Source organism: Scomber scombrus, chromosome 14 (genome assembly GCF_963691925.1).
Source record: "Scomber scombrus chromosome 14, fScoSco1.1, whole genome shotgun sequence".
Classification (NCBI taxonomy): domain Eukaryota; kingdom Metazoa; phylum Chordata; class Actinopteri; order Scombriformes; family Scombridae; genus Scomber; species Scomber scombrus.
This window is the reverse complement of record NC_084983.1, coordinates 1,087,543-1,112,363: the sequence shown is the minus strand read 5'-3', so window position 1 is coordinate 1,112,363 and position 24,821 is coordinate 1,087,543. Positions and strand designations below refer to the sequence as shown.

General features: G+C 39.0%; 1 protein-coding gene across 2 annotated transcripts; it reads right to left on the bottom strand.

Annotated features, from left to right (window-relative positions):
- Positions 1-814: 814 nt before the first annotated feature.
- On the bottom strand, positions 815-23,567 carry LOC133993786 (myotonin-protein kinase). 2 transcript variants are annotated; one of them, XM_062432866.1, is made up of 15 exons: positions 23,270-23,567; positions 14,242-14,333; positions 13,458-13,541; positions 13,191-13,286; positions 12,937-13,085; positions 12,608-12,701; positions 12,007-12,204; positions 11,073-11,321; positions 10,640-10,719; positions 10,443-10,539; positions 10,155-10,291; positions 8,280-8,377; positions 7,137-7,198; positions 6,768-6,836; positions 815-2,296 (listed from the first exon to the last, which is right to left on the bottom strand). In XM_062432866.1, the coding sequence occupies exons 1-15, from the start codon at positions 23,433-23,435 to the stop codon at positions 2,195-2,197; spliced, it is 1,773 nt and encodes a 590-aa protein (XP_062288850.1). In that variant the 5' UTR covers positions 23,436-23,567; the 3' UTR covers positions 815-2,194. The 2 variants fall into 2 exon arrangements, 1 of the variants encoding a protein (XP_062288850.1); XR_009927078.1 differs by having other exon boundaries at positions 6,768-6,842; positions 7,137-8,377.
- Between the last annotated feature and the right edge of the window lie 1,254 nt (positions 23,568-24,821).

Below are 24,821 nucleotides of genomic sequence, written 5' to 3'. Positions count from 1 at the left end.
TTTGGTTCGATACAAGTAAGATAAGAGGTGAGATTTACTGTCAGACTGTCAAGCAGAAGTAGCTGAGGCTGAAGATGACGCTCTTCATTTGTCCACTTGTTGGTATGAGAGATGTGATTCTAGTTCAATACCTAGATTGTTTTTAAGTATCTTAACTAGTACATCTTTAATATAACTTATACCTCATTAGCCATTTACATACATATGATTTGATGATGATGGATAAGTGACATTAGGTGTGGATGTTTTTCTTCACATTGAGTCACATGGGCTGTCCTGCTGATGTCAGGGAATCCAATAGTGTTGATTACAGTACCAGTACAGAAGACCAGTAAGCCCAAAATGAAAAAAAAAACCCTCTGTATTTCCTTCTGTGCTTGTGTTTATCAAATGTGCAAAGCACTTAACTACTTTGTGACCAGTTTCTTGAAGCACTTAAACATATTCGCTTGTTTTCACTTAAATATTTTGAGCACACACCATAAAGTATAACCAGAGTAATAACCCACATTTACTATTCTCTGTCACTGACTGAAACCATATAGCAGCTGAACCTGTGTCAGTCCATGAGCCAGTGAACAGAGGAATCCTCTGTACTGGAAGGCTTGTTTTACATTTCTGACAATGACAACGAGTTTTATTATGAGTCTAACAATAAATAGAACAAAATGAGCTATCTAGATATTGTATGTAGCAGAAAGCACAAATGGTTGTGTTTATGTTTAGAATTGGTTGATTTCTGGATTGTTTGCAACACATCAGTGCAATTACTGCTTTACACAACATTTTTCATGTAAATCAATAAGCCACAATCTCATGGATCATTTAATGAAAACAATGGCTGACACATTGCCCAGTTCAATCTACGGGTAATTCAGACAGAGACTGAATAACAGAGCAAGTGAATTTTGTGGACAGAAAAGTGAAGGACAGAGCTGCAGCAGCTAAAAGCTAACAGTAGCATGGGTGTATCATCGGAGTGAGGATGAGTGTGAGAAGTGCAGGTTATAATCACATCCGCTCCCAGTGATTACACCAAGGTCATGACCTCCATATTGTTTTGAGAGTTTGGCCGTTTTAAGCAACCTGAGAAAGAGTTTACCATCCACAATTACATATAAAGTACACAACAAATTACATTTGAAGCCCCACATTGTTAAATTTGACTGTTAGGCCAAAACATGATTACAATAAAGAACAATCATATTTGTCACCACACAATAAGAGGCAGACATAACATTGAGAGAATACATGTGGGACAATGTTTGGAAGCATGTACAAACTTTGATGAGAGGGTGGATGTGCACTGGAGGACTTTGGTGATTGGCTTTAACGATAAAGTCCTGACACTGGTTATAATGACTGCACTCACCATCTGAATAAATATGACTGGGCATACTAGTATGGCCTACAGTACAGCTGTGAATGAGCCAATCATTGCAAAGCATACATAAAACAGCTGATTTAAATCAGCTGATACAAGTGCGACTTAGTGCTCTGCCTTATTTATGCTTCATATCTGACCTTTACCATGCTACACATCTTCTAGCCTACAGTAAGTCTTTATTTATGCTGCACACCTTTCACACTGTAAGAGCTTGTGCTGCTATGGCCTAAGTTAATATGCATAAACCATTATAATACCAAAACCCCGATTTCATGGTTATAATTAGTAACCTTTTCAGTACTAAAAAAGGCACAGCAAAAACATGCCTATAGTGCAACACAAGTACAAACCACCCCTAGTGCAGATACATGAGATCATATTTACTGTAACAACTAAATGCACCAATATGGTCCAAAATGCCTGAAGATCGTATGCTCATGGAGTGATTTTTTTCTGGGCCTTCTCTCTATCACTTAAACATCATTACTGTCACACATTAAAGAGTCTTTTTCTCTGTATGATCTCATTTCAGTGCATCTCTATGGCAGCTGTCTGTTAAGCAGGAAAGGGAGGTCAGAAGATGTCCCTCATCATTTCTTCCTCATCACTTCGCAGCAGCTGACTGGCCTGTCTCATCATATGAGCTTCTCATGAGAGCTGAGGGTGCCATCACTGTAGGACCTACAGTACAGTAATGACACCCTCAGCTCTCGTGAGAAGCGTTTGCTGTCTTCTTTGGGAGTTTAGCCTCAGTCCTTTAATCCTGTGTTAGTGGGAGAAGTCAGCATGTGCCACCTCAAGGTGTGTTCAGGAGAGCTCAGTGTAAGATTGTCTCTCCCAGGCTTGGAGCTCTCCCCCTTCAGCACACACCAGCAGGTATGACTCACTCCTCACCTGTGGCAGGCGAACCTGGAAGAAACATGATTGCCTATGTTATTGTGTCATGGCTTATAAAACGTTACATTAAAATATATATTTTATATATATTATATAAGAAGTCAAGAAGAAAAAAACAGTACATTTCAATTCAATTCAGTCATGTACTGCATTGATTTTGGCCTTTAAAATAGTATTGTGCACATTTGAGTTGATACATGAAATGTATTTATGGGAAAACCAGAATGGAAGTGATAATAATACAACTTAAAAAATAATAATAGTAATAATAATAATAATAACAACACTAATGATAACAAGAATCCTAGATTTGAGAAGCTTTTATAAAAATCTAAATAACTAAAGTTTTGAGGGAAAGTTCATTCTTTTTAGATGAAAATGGTCAAATTTAAGACACTGAATATTTGAACAATTAACATATTTCATCTTAGATCAACAGTTGAGGAAGACAATAGTTTCAACAAAATCTGCACCTTATTGAAGTGCAAGGTTACACTATCACTATTATTATTATTTTTGATTTAGTTGTTACAGTCCATTTTTGTACTGTCTCGATTGTCATTAATGAGTCATGTTTCTTGGTTGTAACTTGTATTCTTTAAATAAACATTTGATCACAAAAAAATAGTTTCAACAAAATCTGTTTCATTTTATTAAGCCCAGGGGGGTATTCCAGAGAGCGGATATGTGAAAACTCAGAGTAAGTTGTTATCTGTTCCAGAAAGAGAGGTAACTGAAACTCTGAGTCAGTCACCATGGTAACTGACTCTGTGAACATAACCTGCTCGCTGGCAGGTTTTCTTTAAGAAACCCTGAGTTTCTACCTGTCTCCTCCCACCTGAAGCAAGCTGACAGACATGGGTTTTCCGTTTCTTTGCAATCTGATAGCTATCGAGGCAGAATTAATTAGCTATGCCTTATGTCGGGAGATGTATTCAGGGCTCAATTGGATGTGCTTTCATTCTGAGATGAATATCTGTTAGAACGGTATCACTGTTCATTACACTCAATCATTTCTTAACATTGTCCGGCCATATCTGCCTTCTTGTTCATCTTATTTTTAGGGAGTATTTTATTTAATATTCATGTACACATCGTCACATGTTAGTCTTATAATCAATGACTCCAATATGTATAATAAGTAAAAAGCTTTTAAATAAAAGTGTCAAAATAGTTAAAAAGTTAATCTAGTAAGCAGGAAATTAGATGAGAGGACATATGTGTTCAACAGCTTTCTGTTGGGGGTTTAAATTACTACATGTTGAAATAGCCACTGAATTAATATTTACTTTGTTTAATAGCCTACGGCGACTATGAATAACATCAAAGCGAGGTACAATCATAGCCCAGCAAAATGTGCCTTACTTTTCTGAACTATGTTTTTTTTATTTTATTTTTAGCTGCTTCCAAATACGTTACACCACTTTTTCACCTGTATGCTACAATTTTAAGTGAGGTAAGTTAAGTCAGTGGAGTGGTGCATTAACACTGAAGCATTGACTCAGGCAGCAGTTTTCTCCCATGCCGCTTCTCTCTCCTTAGCGTCTGCAGCGGTGTTACTTTTTGTGAAATATATGTTCATATTCACCACAGGCCTGCAGGGGGAGCTCCAGTTACAGTGAGGTGACGTAACTTGATCTTTTTTTTCTCAGTAGTTGGCATGGTGAATCAAGGTATCGGGGCTCCATTGATGATGGCTTTGTATAGTGGTTGCGCACGCGCTAAACTCAAGGTTAACATACTCAGAGTTGATTGAACTAATTCAGATCAGCTGTTCTGGAACCGGATACTCAGAGTTTCCCATCTCAGAGTAAGTCAACTCAGAGTTCAGGGTTAGACTCAGAGTTTCTTGAACCTCCTACCTGGAATACCCCCCTGGGGGGCACCTCAACACAGCAACACAGCACCTCAGCAACACAGCACCTCAACACAGGTGTTTGCAGTCACTGTGGCTGCTTAGACCTCTGCTCAGGTGGTAATTGGGTGGAGCTTTGCTGGGAATTGCCTGGTCATCAGCTCCATGGTAAAGCTGTAAGGTGTTGTGCTCACACACTCCTGATCAGTCATAGTGAAACACCTGTGTAGGTGTACCATCACTGAAGTTATTTTACTATGCAAATTTCTTCCACTCATTTTCAGATGGCTGTGTTATGGTAGAGGTAGAGGTGTGTTATGGTAGAGGTGTGATGTTTTTGCACGGGGGTTATTGGTTTTACAAGCATAAATAAGCACTGTACATAAACTTTTCAAAACAATGTTACAAAGTGCTTTCCATAAAGTAAAATAAAACATAGAAAGAGCAAAAGTTGTAGTTCTGTCAAACAAGCAGCAAATGATAAAAAGTAGAGGCAATCAAGATTACGCATTAAGCTCATAAAACAGTAAAACCAACAACAGACAAAACCATAAAATACAAATAATATAGGTATATATATATATATATATATATATATATATATATATATATATATATATATATATATATATATATATATATATATATATATATATATATATATATATATATATCCCCGATACCTTGATTCACCATGGCAACTACTGAGAAAAAAAGCTGGAGTTACGTCACCTCACTGTAACTGGAGCTCCCCCTGCAGGCCTGTGGTTAATATGAACATATATTTCACAAAAAGTAACACCGCTGCAGACGCTAAGGAGAGAGAAGCGGCATGAAAACTGCTGCCCGAGTCAATGCTTCAGTTTTAATTCACCACTCCACTGACTTAACTTACCTCACTTAAAATTGTAGCATACAGGTGAAAAAGTGGTGTAACGTATTTGGAAGCAGCTAAAAATAAAATAAAAAAACATAATTCAGAAAAGTAAGGCACATTTTGCTGGTTATGATTGTACCTCGCTTTGATGTTATTCATAGTCGCCGTAGGCTATTAAACAAAGTAAATATTAATTCAGTGGCTATTTCAACATGTAGTAATTTAAACCCCCAACAGAAAGCTGTTTAACACATATGTCCTCTCATCTAATATCCTGCTTACTAGATTAACATTTTACACTATTTTAACACTTTTATTTAACACAATTTTACATATAATACATATTGGAGTCATTGATTTTAAGAGTAAAATGTGAAGATGTATACATGAATATTAAATAAAATACTTCCTAAAAATAAGATGAACCAGAAGGCAGATAAGGCCGGACAATGTTAAGAAATGATTGAGTGTAATGAACAGTGATACCGTTCTAACAGATATTCATCTCAGAATGAAAGCAAATCCAATTGAGCCCTGAATATCTCCCGACATAAGGCATAGCTAATTAATTCTGCCTCGATATCTATCAGATTGCAAAGAAACGGACAACCCATGTCTGTCAGCTTGCTTCAGGTGGGAGGAGACAGGTAGAAACTCAGGGTTTCTTAAAGAAAACCTGCCAGCGAGCAGGTTATGTTCACAGAGTCAGTTACCATGGTGACTGACTCAGAGTTTCAGTTACCTCTCTTTCTGGAACAGATAACACAGAATTTCCCTCATCTCAGAGTTAACTTACTCTGAGTTTTCACATAACCCGCTTTCTGGAATACCCCCTGGTCCTGTTTGGTAATAAGACGGTTAGGAGGAACAAATAAAAGACTCCTGTCTGAGGATCTCAGGCAGTGTTGTGGCTCATAAGGCACCAGCAAATCCATAATGTAGCAAGAATTCTGACTCAGTAAGGCCTTGAACGTTATCAATAAAATAAAATTCTTAAACTCACAGGCAACCAATGGAGAAAAGCGAGCATTGATCATGATCAATACGCATGATCACTTTTTCTAGAATTAGTCAAGAGCTGAGCAGCAGCATTTTGAATTAATTGGAGATGGGAAATTGGCTTCTAAAGTAAAGTAAGTTAAGTAAGTTCCAATTTGATGCTACTTTTATGCTATTTTACTAAGTAAAATAATGTTCATGTGACTTTACATAACTAAACAAACATTGCACTTTTTATCAGATACACTTACGTGACAGCTATGTTTACTTCTACTGAGCAGATTAAGATTTCACATACAAAACAAATGATGACCTAACAAAACATGATGCATTGCTATAGATAAACTACCCAACAGTATGTAAAGTAGTCAAGATTAGCTCCACACACACTACAACAAAATGCCGTTCACACATGAATGCATCAATAAAAGTTACACTGACGGCAGGTGTTGTTCTGCATAATGAGAACTATTTATTTTGATATATTCTCTTGAAGTTGTTGTTGTTGTTTTTTTTACATTTAACGTGTAATGTATGAACATGCTGTACTGTGTGTCTGAGTATTTCTACTTTGTGGTATTGTGACTTTCACTTAGGTGAATTAAGTGCATATCTCCTTCTACCACTGATGATGATAAGCTCCCACATACAACTACAAAAAAAACCCAATGTAATAAAAATATCAGTATTGCATTCAAAACCATCAGTCAAATTCTAAATGACAGATTACTATTTGAGTGTGTTGTCCATACCCTGTGGAAGAGGAGCATGTGGCGGTGGAGGGAAATCACCAGCGGGTAATGGCAGGCTGGGGGCGCTCTCTTCCTCTGTAACACATGCAGTTCAGACCAGTGAACAGACAGCAGCTTTTGCAGGGACATAAATAGAGGCTGGCCTGCTGAATAAGAGCTTGGCCAGCTGAACAGCTCTATTTTCATGCCATACATAGAAACCCTGTGTTTGCCCATTAGCAAGCCTGTCCTTAGTTACTTACACAACAACTGTAAAGCATTTGCAAATGGATAAAGAATCAAACAGGATACATGCTGCTTTAAAAGTGTTTTTCTTTTCCATGTCAGGCAGAGAAAGAGAATATGAAAGTGGATTAAAGATAGGCTTACATCCCCTGGTGCGTCCACACAGTGGGCAGGCAGAGCAAGAGATGCTGGGCAGATACTCAGCTCTGTGATTGGAGGAGAGAGAGGAACATCAGAGCCCATGATGTGCGGTGGCACTGTTGCAGGCATTCAGCCTTGGGGGTGCGCTGCTGACCAGCAAGATTTGTAATAAAAGAAAGAAACAGACGAAACCAAAAACAGTACACATTTGCAGTGATGAAAGGGATGATTGTGTGAGTTTGAGAGAAGGGAGACAAAGAGTGATGGAAAAAGCAGTGATTGAAATGAAGTGAATTCAGACTGCTTTCTTTTTTTTTTATCTTCACACATGGAGCGAGGTGAGGTACGTGCTTTTTGTCCACATGCTTATGCAAAAACAGGACTTGTGGTTATTATTCATAACACCTTCATCCATCAGCCCAGCAGCAGGAAGACCCTCATCACTGCATCTTTAAAAAGCTCATGACACTGTATTGATTTATGGAAACGGGCATCCAAGTTCCTGCATACCAAGTCTATTCTTAGAGTGGGTATTTATCACCATGTTCTGACTGAGGCCTCCAACATAAGCAGATGCTGCTGGGACTGTGCAGCACTGTGTTTGTTCAGAGTGGCTCATATTGTCTGGAACTCATTCCACCTCACATTTATGTTGTTCTTAAGAGACTCGGGACTGTAAAGTAGTGCTTGGGTTGTGTGGATGACTGTGTGATTAGGTAATGGTACTGAAATACCTGCTATTCTGGAAATGGCCTTAGAAGATTGTTTAACCAACTGGGTCAAATTTGACAGAATAAAAAGAAAGCCACATCCCTACCTCTACATGGCCTTCACTTTTAGTCTTTTTATTTTGTGTTCTGTGAATTTCATTACTACTCATGAACACCTGCATGAATGTGTTAGTTGTTAGGATTAACACATTCTACACTAGAATATTATAATGAATAATGAAGTATTGTCATGGTTGTGTTCTTCAGAGTGTGAACATGACATTTTTTTCTATGGTGTCATGGCATAACTCATAACCTATAAAAAAGTGAAACAGAGAGGAACAGTCCAGGCTGCATAACATGATGAGTATGGTGATGATAATGATGATGGAGATGAGGATGGTGTGATGAGTAAGCAGGGGTGTTGATCCCTTGCCTTTCTCTTTGGGGGTTCTCCCGTCCTGCATCTCCCCCTTCAGTCTCTCAATTTCTTTCTCCAGCTCACAGTATCTCCTCTCTGCTTCTTGTAAGCGTCTGGTGGACACAGAGGGAAAGAACTGTGAGTTTCATCACATCTTTTTACACATCTTTTCTTTCAGCCCTTCAAATGATTTCAGTGAATCAGCTGATGTCTTCTTGCACAAAGATCCAATCAATGTGATAAATATCTTAGTTTTGTTTTTCAGCAGATGACTGCAGTGCATGATACTTCACAACTCTTCATCATTTCAGTGCTTTTAACTGGATAAAGGGAAATATGAGCTTCACTTTCACTTTTACTGTTTGTAACCTTTTATTGTAACTCATCAGCAACCTATGTTAGTGACCTCTTAAATCTGTATGTACCTGCATGTAACTGAAGGTTGCTGAATGCAACTTCGATTCTCAAACCTAAGTTAATGATAAACACCAGCGGTGACATTGAGCCTTTGCAGTTAAGTGCCTCAAGCCTTTGCAAGCTCATGTGAGTATTTGGAGTCATTTTGAAAATTATAATTTTGTAACAACATCAGCAAATGAAGTTGTCTGTGTGTAATTTTGGCACAGACGCAGCACCAAAATTAACATTCAGTTTTGAAATAAACAGAAAATAAAATGTGTGTGGTGAATATTCTTTAGAATGAAGGAAGGTTAAAAAAAATAATAATAAAAAATGCAGACAGCAGCTTGTACCAGATCACCTTGGAAGTTCTAACAGGAACAATGTTTGTGTATGAAACATAAGGCCATGCTCAGACCCTCCCATTCATTTGAATGGGGGCACTGGGTTTATGCTGCAGGAGTGGGGACCGCTTAGGGTTCAGCACCAGATGGACTGGAATCGCATACTGATGTATGTCACTAAGGTCATATTGCACTGGCCAATCACATACATGCAAGGACACATTCCTGGTGGGTTACTTTGTAACGTGAATACCATATTTGACTGTTTAGGCCTACCTCATTATCATTGTAATGGAAGATAAAACAGTCGCCACTGTGAAAACTTTCCAGAGTTGTGAAGTCCTGTCTGTGAGTGTTACAACATGCTGTGTTGTGTTTTGGCTTCTGATAAGTCCTTAAATGCATTAATTGAACGGCTGTGGCTCAGGAGGTAGAGCAGGCTGTCCACTAATCAGAAAGCCTCCTGCTCCTCCTCCAGCTCCTCCAGTCTGCATATCGAAGTGTTTAGAGTAGGATACTGAACCACAAATTGCACCCGATGGCTGCGATAGCTGCATCAGTGTTTGAATGTGTGTGAATCTGTGAATTATGGCATGTTCAATAAAGCATTTGAGTGGTCAAAGGACTAGAAAAGCACCATATACATGCAGTTACCATTAATCTGTAACTTCAACTCAACTTCCTGAATAGTATTTCATTGACTCACCCATGCCACAAACAACACGGCCTCACCCCAAACCCCCTGCATTGTAGTGCTGGATTGCTGGATTTGCTCTGAAAGCAGCCTCACTGAACACCTTTAAGCTTGTCATCCAAACAAATACTCTGAATAAAGGCTGATATACATGATGATGATGATGATGACATCACGCCAGCCAGGCAAAGCTGCCGACATTACAACAATCCCTCAACACGTGGGAGTAGCTATCGAACAGTAGAAAACCTCTGGATTATTAGTTTAGTATTTAGTAATTAGTATTAGTCTATAAATTTCAGTCACTGATAAACACGTGTATTAAATCATCACTCATTATTAACTACTGACAGTGGACCGAGTTTTAAAAAATCTGTACTGATTTAAAATAGTCAGTACTCAGCACAGGCCAGGGATTGCTTTTATAAAGGTGGCATCAGTGTCAATTGATACCTCTGCAAGTCTTCATCGAGTCCTGATATTTGGTTAGTCTCTTCTTCGGTTGTGTCGGTGGATGCGATAGGATCTTGCTCCAGAGTGAGCGGGTGTTCCAGCAGTGCAGGCAGGTCCTCTGATAGCGTGTCTTTGAGCTGTCACAGGTAGATCAGACACAGCATAGTAAAGAAAACACACTGAGTGGTAAATGAGAAATGCTTCATATGAGGTTATGAAGTAACTGATACAACATGACAAATGGAGGTTCTGGTATGTGTTCAGTCTTGAGGATGACCAATTTCTTACCACTTTCTCTGGAGTATAAAGACTCTCACACTCTCTATGCGTCTTGTGGTCAATCTGCATCATGATGTCTTTACTGCGGTCCATGGCGCCCGTCTGACTATAAAAGAAAGGCGAATTCAACAATATTCATGACGACACATAAAGCCCAATTAGAGTGATTTGAATAATATAAATGCAAATCATAAATTTAAGGTCACCTGGTAGCAGTGTAAGAATATCCAACAAAAGCCAAATGTACTCCTATTGGAGCTCTGTCCATTACATCTGACAGCGTCTCCTGCAGAATACAACACATGCCAATATTCCAACAACCACCAGTTAGTGTTACTTTGTTAAAAGGTACATACATTTTGCATACAGACAGACTATAAGCCAACTTGATGATATGACGGGTACGGTAGTTTTTTTGTTTTGTTGTTTTTTTAACTTAAGTTAAACATAAGTTAACCAAAGCAACAATAAGGTAAATAAAAGGATTTGAGATTTCTTGCATCACCCACATTAAAGTATGAACCATTAACCAATTTGCTTTCAAGGTGCACAGATGGTTTACAATTTCAATACTTTCCCTTTAAACACAACCTCCTACGTAACTGCATGACACAGAGAATATTACTTTGAAGTTAATACCATGTCACTGAGACAGTCATCCAGAATGTCAAAGTTGGAGGTGTCAGTAGGATTAGATACTTCAGGTAGGAAGGGAGCAGGAAGTTTATGCAGGGAACCCCAGTCTAGTCCACAGAAGAAAGGATGGCTCCTGAAGTCACTGAAGCCTTTCATCCCCAGACGGACTTCCCTCTCACAGATGAGCCCGGTGATCATGGAGCGAGCGTTGTCTGAAACCTCAGGGCCAGATGGAGGGAACTCAAAATACTCCTGGGGATTAAAAGAACACGATTCTAAGTTTACCTAAGTCTACTATGATTGCTGACACTGCTAAACCCACCACTAAACAAACATACAAGTAGATCAAACTGGGATAATACTGGCAAGTAAGGAAGGGAAGGTCTAACTAAAAGTTAGAGACCATTCTAGTGGAATACTCCTTTAACCAAGTGCTTTAGTTACCTAAACCTACACTACACACTGTAATCATATTTGAACATATCCACTTGTAACCATCTTTCACTAAACTGAACCATGCTGTAGCTGCCATGTGTAGATGTACTGTAGCAGAAACCAGTTTTTTTTAAAATGTTGGCACTGCATGGAAAAAAATGTTGTTACTGATAGTTATCTGGAGTTTCTTTCGATAGTTTATAAAATATTTATAATTCAACATTTTGGAAAACATGCTTATTTGCTTTCTTGCTTTCTAGTTAGACGAGAAGATTGATACCAGTCTAGTGTGTATGGTAAATATGAAGCTACAGACAGCATTAGGTCAGCTGGTATAAAGCTTAGCTTAGCATAAAGACGTGAAGGACAGGGAAAAAGCTAGCCTCATTCTGTTTAATGGTAACAAAAACCTACAGAACTGAACTGAACTGAAAATGTTGAACTTCTGCATTTTATTTTTAACCAGTCATCTACAGGCATTGTCAGTGTGAGTGTGATGTACCTGAAAGTGGATGATCTTTGCGTATGTTTCGGAGATGGACTCTGCGTAGAACGGTGTGGTCCCCAGCAGCATCTCATAGGCACAGATACCCAGAGCCCACCAGTCACATTCAGGACCATAACCTCCACCTCCTTCTACTGCCCTCAAAATCTCTGGAGACAAATAGTCAGGTGTCCCGACTGCGAGGGATGAATGAACCTGCAATGAAATCAAAAGCCTGATGGATTTTCAAGCATATCTAAAGGCCATGACCTGCATTTCCAGTATCTGTACTGTTGTGTGGATGTGAAACTACAACTGGAAGGATCTCATCGTTTGTCCGTTTTTTTTTTTTGGGGGGGGGGGGGGGGTTTTGGTGTAGGCAGTCCACTCGAATCTGACACAATAAACCTTCCTCCCAATGGTTTCACACTATTCCACTGATCTACAGGTGCTGGAAACACACAGGTTTCATCACTCCCCGCTGTGCCAAGTTTGGTGTTTCCTCATGGGGAGTGATGAAGTCACGGCCTTTAGACGCCAAACATCAACACATGTTCTACATTCACACATTAATCCATTCCACTAGAGATGGCTGACTGAACTACGTGTCGACTCTCACCATCCCATTATCTAGGAGCCTCAGACAGGAGCCAAAGTCCCCGAGTCTGATGTGTCCATCAGCTGTCAGCAGGATATTGTCAGGTTTGATGTCTCTGTGTAAGAAACAGGATGGAGGAGACAGGTCAAATTTCATTCATAGAAAACAGCATGTTGTAGGGTGGTTACTGTTATGTTACAGTAGCAAGAGAGAGTGCATACATGTTGGGCCTGTTTCTCAGGAAGGTAACATTTAAAAAGACAATGTCAACACTTAGGTCATACTTCCTCTGGAAACTGGATGTGCTTGCAGTCTGAAACAAACATTATGAGCACAATAGAATAATTTACCTGTGTACATAACCTAGCCTGTGGACAGAGTCAATGGCCATGACCATCTCAGCCAGGTAGAACTGAGCCATGTCCTCAGTGAGCCGGTCTCCAAACTTACTGAGCAGGGTCAGCAGGTCTCCCCCAACATAGTAATCCATCACCAGGTACTGAGGGAGGAGGGAGTGGATATAGATGAGGGAAATGGTGGTGGGATTAGCTAAACACTGGATGTGCTACAGGCTTACTTGATGATTGGTTGTGTTCACACATACCAGATAGTTGTCATCCTGAAAGGCGTAGTGCAGCTCAGTAATCCAGAGTCTATCACCCCTCAGCAAAACCTCTCTTTCCTCTTGGTAACATGCTGTCTGCATTAGACACAACAAAAAAGACAACTACATATAAATGACAAGTAAAAAGACACTTGATGAATTAAAGAGCGTGTGTGGATTTTTCTTCTTCTCAGCTCAGCATGTAACATATACAAAAACTGTCCATATTGTAAACATAGATGCAGGTTAGTGTGTTTGTGTGTTTACCTCTCCTCGCCTCAGCATGTCCCACTTATTCATAATCTTCAGAGCATACACTTGATGTGTGTTTCGCATCCTCGCCACTGCGACCTGCAAGAAGGGCAGAACACGCACAAAGTATAAACACAGTGACAAGATAAAATAACTACGAGGCATGCATGCATGCACAAAATGAATGCATCCATTACTTTAGGAAATGAAGACCATGCATGATTAAAAGTCAGTAATAATCAGTAAGTCATCTAAGTCTGCTTAACACAGCGAGGCAGCTTTATAAAACCTACAGATAAATAATACTGCACATTTTTTAATCAGATATTTCATTGATATATTATTTCATTCATGTTTTGTAATTACACTACTTTGCCAAATAATTAGTTAAAGTAAGGGAGCAGTGTATTAGACACATCTCCCAATATAATAATCCACCTCTAGTCTCACAAATATCAAAGTTGACACAACACGTCTTTGACTGAGTGTCAACAGAACTGAAAAAGGAAAAGGTAGGCTTTATTACAGGGCCATTCTGTTGGATTGCATTAAATTGTACTGGTGTACCTCATAAAGTGGCAACTCAATGTAGAATAAGGAAAATCTTAAATCACAACTGCAAAATCTGGGCCCAGAAAATGTTTTATTGTCTCACTGTTACAATGTTTAAATTGTGAGACAGAGTTGAATGTCAGGATGATGAACACAATGATTATAAGATATAGAACCAAGTGCCATCACTGATTATTAAAATAAATATATTCTTATATTCTTCGTTGCCTTCTCCAGACCTGCTCACCTCACTGAATGTGCCTCGGCCAATCACCTTCAGGATGTGAAAGTCTTCTCTTTTGATGCGAGTCTTCTTCACCTGCCTCACCAGGGGCTCCGCTGTAATTGGAAAAGAGTATTATTTGTGTGCCTATAGATTATAAAGGGCATATGAATCTTTAGTTCCATTTGATCAAGAGGATGGTGGATTGGTAATGCAGTGGGGTTGTATTGTTGGGAAGTTGCACTATGTTTCTATGGAAACAAAAAAAGCAGAATCTCAAAAAGCAGATGAAAACGTGTGCTGCAGTTTTGCAGGTGTTGATCTTGTGGCCCCTACAAGCAGATTAAGAGGAGTGAGGAGTCAATAGTCAGTGGCAGCATAAATCACGTTATAAAATATGTTCTTCAACAATTGTGAATCACTGCAACCACAAGAGGTCCTTGAGCATATGGTCATAAATGTACACCAAAAAAAATATACAAGGTGACCAAATGCATGATCTCCTACCAGCTTACACCTGGTGAAGATAAAAACATCTGAATTCATGCGCTTTCAATTCACCCTTTTTAAATCTCTGGTAGGTATTTTCAAGAAATACAAATTCAAGTTGCTCAAATTCAAACTTCTGTCAAGACAAAATATTCCAATTTGACAATCTGTGGTGACGAGTAACTGAGCTTGAATGAAATCGATCAGATGTCTGTCCAAGAAATTCACTGTGTCAATTCTGTGTTCATTTGTGAAACTAATATGATAAAATGAGAAGAATTCAAACCAGATATAATCAGACATATTTAGTAAGTATGTTTCAATGCAATTAGACCAAAATCCCATTTCTAGAATACCAGCCAAAATATCTGAAATAAACCAACATCTTTCGACTGTACTATATATTTGATATATCCAGCAGATATGTTTTTTTTCTACACTATTTTACAACCCTACTTTGCAAACTGGAAAAACTACAACTCTGGTGCTGGCACATTTCTATCAAGCTGCATGGTGGAGGTCTATGGAATTTCAGTTGAGTGTTTTTTTCTAGAATTGAAAGTTGGAAATATTAAGCTGAAGAGTATGAAGTAGATTATAAACACATTTGTACAATCACATTATAAATATCTAGTTATTAAGTGGGTGAAAATTAAGTTGAACCATATTTGACTCATATTTGACAGTACCTCTTGTTGTTGACTATACTCATATGATAGCTGAGGTCAGTAGCTCTATATAAATAATAATAATAATAATAATAATAATAATAATAATAATAATAATAATAATAATAATAATAATAATAATAATAATAATAATAATAATAATAATAATAATAATAATAATAAATATATAGTTGACCCCATGTCTGTAGCCCCTTGCTGAATTATAAGCATTCAAATATGCATGGTTCAAATGATCTTTCAATAAAAAAAGAGTATCTCAAGGATGAATTGAATTTGAAATCTAGAATTTGAAGCTCTGTGATTGGCTGACCAGAGGACCTACTGCCAGTATATAAAGGATGTTCCTTGCTCCGTGGCCCTTTGTGATCAAAAACTGACCAAAAAAATCCTTAACTGAAGGCTTTAACATTATCATATTGTTGAATTATCAAGGACTGTTGTGTTTTGTGTTGAGAAATGATAAAGATATCATTAAAATAATACTTCTGAGAGCAGTTCTTTCAGTCAATCAATCACAAAGCTTCATATTCTAGATTTCAGATTCAATTCATCCCTGAGGTGTTCTAAAATCTACGTTTTTTTTTAAATGTAAAGATCATCATCAAACAATTACATAAAAAACACAAATAATCTAAACAGCTCAGATCATAACAACTTTACAACACAAAGACAATGATTCAAACAACCTAAACATCACATACATTCACTGAACCAATATTATGAAAATAAAATGCACATTTCTTGCTAGAAATGTTATCAAAATGCATTTTAATGTTGTAACTTAAAATAGTGCACTGAGAATAAAAGGAATGTCAAAGATTTGATAAAGTTATACAATTATAAATAAATAAAAGTGGTGAGGTTGCAGATTGCAACCAACTGAATACATCTGATGGTCCACTGTGTCAGCGTCACCTAGTCATGAGAAGTACATGTGTGTACGTTAGGAGAATTTTCTAATATGGTGCCTCTATCAAAATCATTTATTTATGTTTTCTAAACTTTAACATATCACTGTTAAAAAATAATGTTGTTTAATGATGTGAACACTTTGGTTAAGGTCTGGTTAGGTTTAGGAACAAAAACCACTTGGTCAAGATTAGAGAAAAATCCTGTTTTGGATCAAAACGATGACAAAGTGGTATGAGTTAAGTTACTTTCTTAAAGTTATGCAACCTTCATCGTCATAGCAACAGCAAACACCACGACAAACATAGATGCAGTTTTTTAAAAACTGACACAGCAGTCTCTTGCAGATACATTCACTTTTTGCCATCTATCTAGTCACCCAACCCACCTCCTCCTAGTAAGGATATATAGATCTGAACTGCGTCACTTCTCAAGGTGTAGACGGATGCTAGTTGGCACTGAGGACACACGTCTACTTTTCACACCTATACGAGTGAAAATGTGACAAACCACTGGTGGAATGGAGAGTGTATTTGGTGTGATACTGGGCTGAAGGCTCAGTGATCATGTGAGATGTGCACATGATATGACATGTTGGAAGTCTTTAACGGTTAAAGGTGTTGCTGCACTTGAATTTTTTTAGATGCAGTCATTTCCTATTGGCTTTCAAATAACAGCAGCTTCCCTTAAACTGTGAACATCCTTCCAACTGAACAGAAGATTCTATTTGCCATAAAGGGAGTTCCTCTTCTACAGAACAACTGTCTGAATAGGAGTCGCTCTGTACAGCTAAAAATAGCAGCTATCATTTATGAATTGAGGCAAGTTTTCCAGTCCTTTATTTTTATTTTCATTCCCCACCTCCTCACACACTGAGAGGAATGCAAGTGAGACAGAAGCACAGTGCAAACAGTTTTTTTGATGAGGAGCGAGAGCAACTTCAGACGCACGCACGCACACACACACACACACACACACACACACACACACACACACACACACACACACAGACCGTTGCTTTCAACTTGAAAGTTTCCTGAAGCAACAGGGTGATCCTGTGAAAAGCCCTGGGTCAGTAGACTGGGTCTGCCATGTGAATTGGGCTGTGTTGCAGTCTTGTGATTTTGTGATGCCGAATCTCTCATTCAGTCAGAATGTGATGAATAGATAGCATTCATGCTGAAGTCAAAGATCGATGAGTTTTGTCTAGTTATAGTACATGACTGTATAAGTCATTTTAGTCACACAGGAAGGCTGTGAGAATGTATTTTCCTGCTAACAGTCGCAATATGAGATATTAATTCCAGTTCTCTTCTAAAAATCCCATCATCAGGAAAACATCATTCTGTTTGTTTCTATGTAGGAAATAGACCCAACTATCTGTTCCTTGTGTTTCCTGCAGCTGTATCCTGACAAAAAAAGCCAACTCTGTGGAACATTCTGTGCATAAGTGTGTGTGTGCGTGTGTGTATACAGTACGTGTGTATTTCTGTGCATGCGCCTGCTTGTGTTTATTCAAGTCTACCACCATAAGTGCTCTGCCAACCTTTATGCCAGTTTCCTGTCCATGAACGGAGATTACTCGCCTCCATGAAAAACGACTGAACAAAGATGGAGAACAGGGCTTTAATGAAAGAATCAATAACAAGTCAATCAGATGTGCTGGTGAAAAATTAGTCGAGAAGTGATGAAATCTCCCGGTTCGGGGTTGTTTGTTGGTATTTCTTCTTTCATTTGCATAATTCAACTGCAGCTCGTATTAGCCCGAGGTTTTAATATGAAGTAAAACAGCAGGACACAGTTCTGAATGGGACATGCAACAGAAAGAAACAGATGTGAATAGCTGAAGAGTCTTGTGATCATATCTCATGACTGCACATGTTGATGACTAAAGCCCATTCATGAAATCATATCTTGTCAACAAATGTGAAGTTATGTGTCAGGCTAAAAAGGTGCCTGCACACACTGTTGCTTCCCTACAGTCATTCTGCCTCATGTGTGAATGAACTACATGCTCTCTTTAACTATGTACTGATGGTAAAGTGAGATATCAGTGAGTTATGCAGAACACATACCTACGTAGTACCTGTGTGAAACTAATTATGCAGCTAGACAATGTGAATTATTAGCAAAAAGCAGAGAAAAACATAAATAAATATATGACTGCTACTTCAGTACCAGTTAAGACATTTGTTGCATGCTCTCAGTGGTTTCATATGATCACACTCACACACACTGGTTGGCACTTGCTATTAATAATGATATTTTTTGAGGCCATAACATGGAAGAGAAAGAAAACAGTGATGGAGTCTTTGCTTGTTCCTGTAAATGTTGACTCTGGCTGTGCACCCATCACTGACCTGTCCTGTTGAAGCCATGTAGGGAGTGACCAGACCGAACGCTAACCAGACACAGGGAGGGGAGGGGTGGAGCTACGTGAAACAGAGCTGCCAGATAGTAACTTAGTCAAAAATAAAGTTCAAGGTATTCTTTTTTCATCCTTTTTCACCAGACACCGATAAGATCTTCAAATGTGCACAATCTACCCTGAAATACTTGTACATGCTCTGATAACAGGGCTCAACTCAAAGTCCCCCACTTAAACAGCCTTTTGTGAAGCTCTGTGTGTAGACCTGGATTCAGAATCTGGAGAACTACTAGAAAAACACATTTAATTAGCACTGAAGCCAAATGATGCAACTTTGTCCATTATAAAGGGATGGTTCACCCAAATTACACATTAAAAACGTTTTCTTACTTCTTGTGATATCTTACTTTCATATGATCGGTATCTTAGAGTATTTGTCAACAGCACTGTCTGTGAATGTGAGTGTAATGGGGATACTGAACCTGGATAGGCATATTGCTGATGAATTTTTAGATGCTGTAAACACAACTGTCCACTCACCTCACATCAAATTCCCTCTTAGTGTTTCCCTGTTGAGCTGTGGTGGAAGTATAGTAACAAAAAGAGGAACTTTGCCACTAAAAACACTGTAACGTTGAAACATGGAAGACTTGATTTGACTCATTCGGACGACTGAAACTTCATATTAGCTTCAGATCAACTTTTAAATCCATGTTTACACAGAAGGAGGACTGTGGATTTAGTCCTCCATCACTTCCATTGTAAGTTTATTATGAAGAGATCTTCTAATGGCCAGTATGAACAGGAGGAATCATTACTGCAAGAAAAACTGGCCTCATTGTAGTAAAATTGTGAACCAATCATTTAAAGTAAGAAATGGAAGTAAAAACATAAGAGGATACAGCATGCCATGTGAAGAAGATGACAGACATAGAGACACTATCATGACTATTAGTCTTTATCACTATTTGATCATAATTTTGTCCTGTTTGAATTGATAGAAAAGCTTTGTAGCATACATTAGCCTGTGCATCTAGTTTAAACTACACCCAGCACTGAAAATATTGACCAACAAACAGGAACAAGCACTGTGATTATGGTTGTTTCACTTACAAAGCAGGTAAGGGTAAGAAGGCAAAGGTCCTGTATAACTCCCAGGCATTTATTCCTCCTTCCTGTGATGCCTCCATCATCCTTGCCAGCTGTTTGAACCAGATTGAATCTAAAGCTCAGGCCTCGGGTCCAGCTAAACCTAAAAATCTGCTTAATCACCAATCAGCCTGCCAACTCTGACACTGGATCCTCATCCTAGACACATGCTGTAGTTAAATTTGGAAAGTACCCTCACTGTGGACACATGATAACCCCCCAGTGACTATAGGACAATACAGTAGGTACACACACAGTCACATGGAAAGAGTATGTCAATAACAGAGGAAGAAGTAAGAAGGAAGGTGTGTGTGTGTGTGTGTGTGTGTGTGTGTGTGTGTGTGTGTGTGTGTGTGTGTGTGTGTGTGTGTGTGTGCGTGCGTGCGTGTGCTTGTGTGTGTGTGTGTGTTTGTGTGTGTGTGTGTGTGCATGTGTGTGTGCGTGCGTGTGCGCGTGTGTGTGTGCGTGTGTGTGTGCGTGTGTGTGTGTGTATTATTATCCACACACATATTTACCTCCCATATACAGTATTCTTATCATTGAGTCATGGTGGTCTTGGTGACATGACACCAGGCTCATGAGGGAAGGTAGAGAGTCTGTAGAAGTGTGTTGCCTTTCATGACCTTGTAGTGGTCTCCTGTCGCTTTTAAACACAATGTATTCTGGGTCATAAAACAGAAGTTGCTGAGGCAGGTCTTAGTGATCACTCCTCACATCTCACACCTCAAATTGAAAAGCTCACTCGGTGCTGGCCGACACCCTCCTGACTGTAATCCCTGGAAAAAGTCGACCTTGCCTGTCAGTCAGTTGTCACAGTCATTTAAATGAAGATAAATTGAATCATGAGTTCAGTGTAATTTAATAGTTGTATTGCTTTTATGGTTTATTTGAAAATAACAATACTACACATGTATGAAATAATACTGTAAAGCAATGTAATGTAATACTGTATAGATAATAACCCCGTACATGGATTGTGGATTTAATTTAATAAAACATATATATTATTATATCAAATATTTAATTACTCCAATTATTTTCTGTTGATCCACTAATTGAAAAACGGACTAATCATCACTTGACTCACCTTATTTGCTTAATTGTTGGTATCATTACCAATTTAAAACCCATATAAAAGGCCTCAGTGTCTCTCAGTTTGAAATCTATTTCATTGTTACTGCGGGCCACTCTGTGTCCAAGTGTTTTGATACAGCTCAGTAACTAAGCGACTCATTTTACATGGACTGGAAATATAGAATAATCTTAAAATAGACAAGCATGTAAAAGAAATAAATGTTGGACCTGCCAGTAGACTGGCTGTTGGTTTAAGAGTTTATCTTTCCACTGGAGAGATTCATAATGAGCGAACATGCAGTCTGAATTAGCTTCTGTGCAGCTGATTTGTAAAGTAACTGACCCTGCTGTTACTGCACAGAAGCCAAAAAAACACTGATTCATCAAGAGGATCATTAAAGTATTACATCATAAATGTAAACAAAGGACATCATCACAGATTATTGCACATCACCCCTAAAGATGTGTCAGCCTTGTGTTTTAATTTACAGTTGACACACATTTATGTTTTGGTTCCAGATCCTAAAAACCAGAAGCCAAACCCCCCCCCCCCTCAAAATACCTGCATGTATTATTATCACAGTAAGATGCACAATATGTTTCACTGAAGATGATAACACTCTTTTTGATCCATTTCCTATAATCACTTTAAAATCTGTGTTTTATTACTCAAACCTCACTGTTGATGATAAATGCAAATGTTTGTGTACAGCACACCTGTGTTTGCACTCTAACATATAAATCAAGAAAGAAATATCAGCAAGTAAATGCACTGAGAATCATAAAAGCTTTCATAAGGAAATGAACCAGCAGACTACCAACAGTAAACGGCCACAACGTTTAATACTGACAACATTTTAAACAAATCTCGTCTTTGTTGCGATTAGAGGCCTGCTTCAGCTGAGAAGTGTGAAACTCAAGTCACTATTGTATTAAGATCTGCTTTCATGCTCTCTTGTGTAAACCTTGAGTGTCTGTTATAAGCTTTAAGCAGCTTGACATTGTATTTTACAGTGATTCCAGAGACCATGATCATTCCACTTATTCCATGTAGCTATTTTAACCTAATCCATGACCTTTCCCTAAACCCAAACCTATTTGTTTTTGTCTCCAAACCTAACTAAACCTTAACAGATGGAAATCAGTTGTTATTTTTTGCAACATCTATTTGTAACAGTTTTGGAAGTCACTGACAAAAGATGTTTAACTGCTGAAAAGGGCATCAGATCAGGCACAGACAAGATACACTACATCCTAAACTGGCACTGCAGATACATCATGAGGTGCAGAACTATCTAACATGAATGTAATTCCCACAGTGGGCTGTTTGCTTACATACAAGGTGTTTACATTTTCACTTTTAAAGCACGCCTGGGTCTAGCTCCAAGCTACATAACCGATATGTTGACTCCGTATGAGTGGTTCCAAAGTCAAGCCTGAAATCTTTAGGGGACCATGCTTTTGCCATCAGGGCCCCTCGGCTTTGGAACAACCTGCCCGAGGAAAGGCTTGCAGATTCAGTAACTTCTTTCAAATCACATCTCATAACTCATTTCTACAGACTAGCTTTTATGTGATGTCATTTGTTTGTTTGTTCGTTTTGTTTATTGCTACTGTCTTTTATTTATTATTTTAATTTTTCATTTTAATTAGATATTTCTTATTTATTTTTATATATTTTTATATTCTCATTATCTCCTGACTGTATTCTATTGTCCTCTACTCTACCTTCATCTTGTCAATGTCAGTCTTGTTACTGCTCTCTGTGTTGTGTGTCTTGTTTTTTATTGTAATGTTTTTGTCTTGCCTTGTCTATCAAAGCACTTTGTAAACTCTGTTTTATAAATAAAAGTTATTATTATATATTATATTACATTATGAAACACGATCAACATGATTGTCTATTCTTTTTTTAAATGCTGCTTTTCTCCATACGAATTAAGTTCTAAATAGTTGAGCGAAACAAAGTGAATGCTATTGGCATGAGTGAACTTTGTGTGTTAATGTTGAGTCAAAATAAGTTAATGGGTGACAAGGTTAATCTATAATAAATTAACTCATGTTTTTCCCTCTCCCTGTCCAATGGGGATCTTGAACAGCAAAAACATGTGTGGAGACTTTTGGGTAATGCATTGGTTGATTGTTCTTGATCAGGAGCCAAACAAAGTGTCTGCTGAGCAACATGTGCTGTCAGTAGCAGGGTGAGAAAATCAGGTCAGCGTGATAATATTTCAATGAAATGATAAAGGTGTGTGCGTCAGGAGTTCCCCAGGCAACATGTGTGAGTCAGTTGAGCGGAATTAAAAGTGCTTGGCATTTAAATTTAAAACACGCACACACACGCATACTTAGCAATAACAAAAAAATAACTCACCCCATTGCAAGAAACCAGACACATACTTCTCCCTTGCTAAGGGCGAAGAGCAGAACTCCTGGTAGACGCCCACCAGTAGGTCCAACAGGGTTTGGAGTCCAACAGGTCCTGTGGTCTGAGGGCCCTCAGCCAGGTCCAGTACACCAAGGCCAGGGCCCGTCGACATGACGCCCGCTGATTGAGAGGTTTGTGGGGTTTAGAGCTTTAATGAAAACCTGGTGTCCATAGTGTGCTGCACTTAAAAGCAAGCTGGATCTTCCTCCTCCTCTTCCTCTGGGTATACAGTTTCTCTGTTTGCTCTGTGGAGTCTATCACATGTACAGTAACAGCCCACCCTCCCTGTCTTTTCTGGACTGCAACCTCCCCACCAACACATACACACACTCTGGATCACCACCCAACCCCGCCCTCCCCCCCCCAACCCCCCACCCTCTGCCTCTCCTGACCTGCCTTTTCCCTTTACCTACTCTGCTTGATCATCAGATCTGTTTGTTTTCTATGCAGACATTTGAACAGTTCATCTTCTCTCTTCGTTCCCTCACTTCTATTGTGGCACAGTTTGGCACTTAATTTATTTCTATCTCCTGTTTGTCTTTGTATGTCTGTGCCCTCCTCTGTCTGTCTGTCTGTCTGTCTGTCTGTCTGTCTGTCTGTCTGTCTGTCTGTCTGTCTGTCTGTCTGTCTGTCTGTCTGTCTGTCTGTCTGTCTGTCTGTCTGTCTGTCTGTCTGTCCGTCCCCTCCTTTGACTATATTGCTGTCCCCTCCTCTGTCTGTCTGTCTGTCTGTCCCCTCCTTTGTCTGTCTGTCTCCTTATTCTTCTCTCCCCGTGGCTGTGCAGCATATGTCAAGCCTGCGATCTATCCTGCTCTGACTCCAGACCTTTTTTGGTGTTTGAGTCTCCCTCTCCCTCTCTCCCCTGCTCCCTCTATTTAAAGTACTCCAAACGTTCTACTACAATAGTGTAACCTCATAGAGAAGCATGTACAGTACATGCTCTGAACTGATTCCTCTTTTCCTTTCCTCTTGTCACTTGTCAATTCATGTTTATTACCTGCTCTTGTTAGCTGTTCTTCCCTCTTTCTTCCCGCTGTGACAGAGCAAACAGGAACCACTGACCTGAATCAGTGCTAGCTGTTGCTGTTACTCACTTTGAAGGGTGAAAATATCTTATTTTGTCAACGGTCCAAGGGTCTTATTTAGCTCCTTTAATTTTTTTGTCCTCCTCTGTCTCATACTTCTTTCCTCTCTGTCACCCGTCTCAGTCCCCCTCATGCCATGTCTTCCTCATTCACTCTTTCTCAAGGATGTAGCAGTGATTGTCTCCTCTCATCCAACTCACTGGTTTTTCAAAATCCTTCACTCTCCGTCTTGTCTGTTCATCCGTTCATTCTGTGTCCCTCTCTGCTCCACTCCTGCGGTGTCCGTTGCTCTCCATGTGTCTGTACTCTCTTTCACTCTCTTCTCTTCCTCCTCCCCAACTTGTCTGTTTTGACTTTTCAAGCGAACTGCCTCCTTCCTCTTCCCTCTGTATAAATGCACCACAGCTGCCACA

Excerpts from the sequence above, each read along its gene's own strand:
- LOC133993786 (XM_062432866.1), bottom strand. The coding sequence starts at position 23,435 with ATGTCGACGGGCCCTGGCCTTGGTGTACTGGACCTGGCTGAGGGCCCT. Across the intron at positions 12,205-12,607 it reads GGCTCCTAGATAATGGGATG|GTTCATTCATCCCTCGCAGT; the intron begins GTGAGAGTCGAC and ends ATTTCATTGCAG. Across the intron at positions 10,292-10,442 it reads TTTATACTCCAGAGAAAGTG|CTCAAAGACACGCTATCAGA; the intron begins GTAAGAAATTGG and ends TACCTGTGACAG.